The 3,907-nt window shown below is 32.8% G+C and overlaps 1 protein-coding gene across 1 annotated transcript in view; it reads left to right on the forward strand.

Moving 5' to 3' along the window:
* Positions 1–3,543: 3,543 nt before the first annotated feature.
* Positions 3,544–3,907, forward strand: part of LOC107746092 (mitochondrial uncoupling protein 2-like) — a 9,016-nt gene continuing 8,652 nt past the window's right edge. Inside the window, exon 1 of the mRNA XM_016560172.1 lies at positions 3,544–3,669. Within this exon, the coding sequence (XP_016415658.1) occupies positions 3,544–3,669 (126 nt within the window). The remainder of the gene's footprint in view (positions 3,670–3,907) is intronic.

Consider the following 3,907-nt stretch of genomic DNA (forward strand, 5'->3'; position numbering starts at 1 on the left):
AGGGGCTGTAGGACAGTCAGCAGATGACTGAAGATAATGCTCCAGCTGCTGCTGGTGTCTGTTGCATAAACCTGTACAGTTCAGGTCCGTTATCAGTCCTCCATGAACTTCAGTCGCAAACGTCACCTCCTTCACATCCTAATGACTGACTCAGATAAACATTAGACCAGTACTAGACCACTTCACAGTCCAGATCCAGTTCTTCTGAGAGAGATCAGACTATCAGTGAAGCTGAAGTCTTCATATTATTTTAACAAACAGATCTTACTCTGCAGTGTTGAGGATATATTGATTTTTGACAGCAGCTCGGCTGTTTTCAAGACTGTAGCAAAAGACAGTGTAACATGACAAAATTAATCACTGCATTTGTTAAGCAAAGACAAATGAAACATGCTCAGCTGGCTGCTCATATTTCCCTCCCTCCATTTGTTCGGTTTCAGGAATCAGTCTGTACATGCGGTTCATTTCACTGCACTGATCTGCTGATTCATGAGAATAATCTCATTTCATGACAAATAGAGTTTTACTCCTGCTTTTATGTTGTAAAATGTTTAGTTACATGATATTAATCACAATTCAGCATTTTTTTTTCTTTTGGATAATGGTGTGCATGTGGGTTAAAGATTAAAGCTGTCAGTCTGAGATAAAAATACATATCTGTTTTTAAAAATGCATATAATCTGACTATTATCTAAAAGATATTGCTCTTTTAAATGGGGTAGATTTAGTTCGCTACTTTAAAAAAAAAAAAAATAGCTCTGTTTGTTTGAGAATTCTGACACAGCATCACTGGCTCAACCAATGGCATGAGATTGGGGCGGGACTGTCTTTTTTTTGACCAATGGCAGATGGGGGAGTGTTCGGGAAACTTGTTTAAAAACAAACTTTATTTGTGCAGTTCCACTTGGTGATTCAGTGGCGGAGGAATCACATACTTCAACTTTAACAGTTCTTTGATGATATTAATGGTTCAATTTTAGAACTATATCTGTCTGAAGAAGAATTACTTTTATTATTGTTATTATTATTATTATGACAGTGATAAAATGGAATCACTGTATTTTTAGTATTTTGTTATTAATATTTATACACTTAGTTTAAATAGAATTTTTGCGTTTAGTTTTTTTTTCTGTGGCATAGAGATCATATAGTTCAACTTTAAAGCTTCTTTGATTGGTTCAATTTAGAACTATATCTTTCTGAAGAATTATTAATATTGCTGTTATTATTATTATTACAGTAACAACATGTAATAACTGTACTATTATCATTACTATTATTATTGTTTTTCATATTTATAAGTTTAATGTAAATATAAATTTAGCATTTCTAGTAAATTATATCTTTTTGGCGATGCAGTGGCAGAGAAATCGCATAGTTCAACTTTATTGTTTTTTTTATTGTGTTCATGTTCAATTTAGAACCATATATTTCTGAAGAAGAATTATTATTACAGTAATAAAATATAAGAACTTTATTTTTTGCTTATGATTCATGTTTATACATTTAACATTAAATGTAAACTCAGTGGTTCTTTTATATTAATGGTTCATTTAAGAACCATATATGTCTGAACTGTATTATTAATAATAATCATATACATTTTTATACATTTAATTTAAATATAAATGTAGCATTTAAAGTTTTTTGGTGATTCATTCGTGAAATGCTTTCAAAAGCTTTGTGTTCTCTAGTTATCTAAGCGCTTGTTTATCTGGATGTGGGATGTTTTGGACTGGACTCTGTGCTGGAAGGTGGACTTTGTGTCGGCCAGTAATCTTTCCCAGAGAAACACCTCCTTGAGCGGAGGAGGAAAAACCTCTGTTGGATAATGATATATAAAGAAAGACAGAACATGCCCTCGTCCCTCCAGAGCTCCAGTCGTCATCCTGTCACTCCATCAGACAGAGGAACCCAGTCACAGGTCAGTTCACCATGTTTGTGTGTCATCTTCAGTTAATAATAGAACTATATTGTAACTATGTAAAAAAAGGAAATATCATTATTTTTTAAATACAATTTTAAATGAAATATTTTATAAAATATAATTTTTTTTAAAGAACTTTTGACATTGTTTTTAAATGTGTAAAATTCAGAATAAATATGTGATATTAGCATGCAATAACTATTTAAAATCGTGCAATTTTTTTTTTTCATTTGAATGCAGTGTATTATTTTTAATATTATTTATATTGTGCAAAAGTTCTAATTCCTATAAATAGCAAAAGCATACAAAATAAGCTGAAATATTTTGATCTTTACTTGTTGCATACAAATGCATACTACAGTAGACTCTATTTTTCTTCCATTAAAAACATTTTTCAGAACTTCATACACAGTTTATAATTGTCCATAACACTAATTTCAAGCATCTCAGCAGAAGCCTTTTGATCAAAATAATTTAAAACCGTCAGAAATATAAATTCAGGCAAAGCTTTTGACTCCTGGTGTAAATATTTAAAACATATGCAAATGTTCTCAAAGTAAAGATCAAAAGGCTTCTGCTGAGATGCTTGAAATTAGTGTTATGGACAATTATAAACGGTGTATGAAGTTCTTAAAAATGTTTTTAATGGAAGAAAAATAGAGTCTACTGTAGTATGCATTTGTATGCAACAAGTGTGCAGCATAATGCAAATGCTTTCAATCATTTCAAAACATAAATGCAGGAGGATGCTCCTCATGCAGCTGGTTAATAAATGTCCAGAAGAGCTCAAATATATGAGATATATGTTTTGGTCTCTGTGTGATTTTCATCCTTTTATTATTCTAAAACATGCAAAATAGTCATAATGAAGAATAAGCTGGTGTGGCCAAACTTTTGACCATGCATTTTATAAAAAGAAGTATTGTAATGCAGTGTCTGTGCGTGTGTTTTCAGCTGTCAGTATGGTGGGTCTGAAGCCGTCTGATGTTCCTCCTCCTCTGGGTGTGAAGGTTCTCAGCGCAGGAACGGCCGCCTGCATCGCTGATTTAGTCACCTTCCCTCTGGACACCGCGAAAGTGCGGCTCACTAATTTCAAGCATCTCAGCAGAAGTCTTTTGATCAAAATAATTTAAAACCGTCAGAAATATAAATTCAGGCAAAGCTTTTGACTCCTGGTGTAAATATTTACAACATATGCAAATGTTCTCAAAGTAAAGATCAAAAGGCTTCTGCTGAGATGCTTGAAATTAGTGTTATGGACAATTATAAACGGTGTATGAAGTTCTTAAAAAATTTTTAATGGAAGAAAAATAGAGTCTACTGTAGTATGCATTTGTATGCAACAAGTGTGCAGCATAATGCAAATGCTTTCAATCATTTCAAAACATAAATGCAGGAGGATGCTCCTCATGCAGCTGGTTAATAAATGTCCAGAAGAGCTCAAATATATGAGATATATGTTTTGGTCTCTGTGTGATTTTCATCCTTTTATTATTCTAAAACATGCAAAATAGTCATAATGAAGAATAAGCTGGTGTGGCCAAACTTTTGACCATGCATTTTATAAAAAGAAGTATTGTAATGCAGTGTCTGTGCGTGTGTTTTCAGCTGTCAGTATGGTGGGTCTGAAGCCGTCTGATGTTCCTCCTCCTCTGGGTGTGAAGGTTCTCAGCGCAGGAACGGCCGCCTGCATCGCTGATTTAGTCACCTTCCCTCTGGACACCGCGAAAGTGCGGCTACAGGTACAGACTTCAACCTGATAACAGCCTCGGGATCTGTTGCATTTCTGTGCTTTGCACAAATAATATATTTATTATTATGATACAAATTACATGAAAAATTCTAAATGTTTACCTTCTTTTTTTAAGATTTCTAAAAAAAAAATTGAAAGATTTCTTTGTTTTCTAAAAAATTGACTTTAAAATATTATATTTTTGATGATGAATATGATTCTGTTTTAAATTATATAAATATATATTA

This window comes from Sinocyclocheilus rhinocerous, unplaced genomic scaffold (genome assembly GCF_001515625.1).
Source record: "Sinocyclocheilus rhinocerous isolate Xijiao unplaced genomic scaffold, SAMN03320098_v1.1 scaffold107, whole genome shotgun sequence".
NCBI lineage: Eukaryota > Metazoa > Chordata > Actinopteri > Cypriniformes > Cyprinidae > Sinocyclocheilus > Sinocyclocheilus rhinocerous.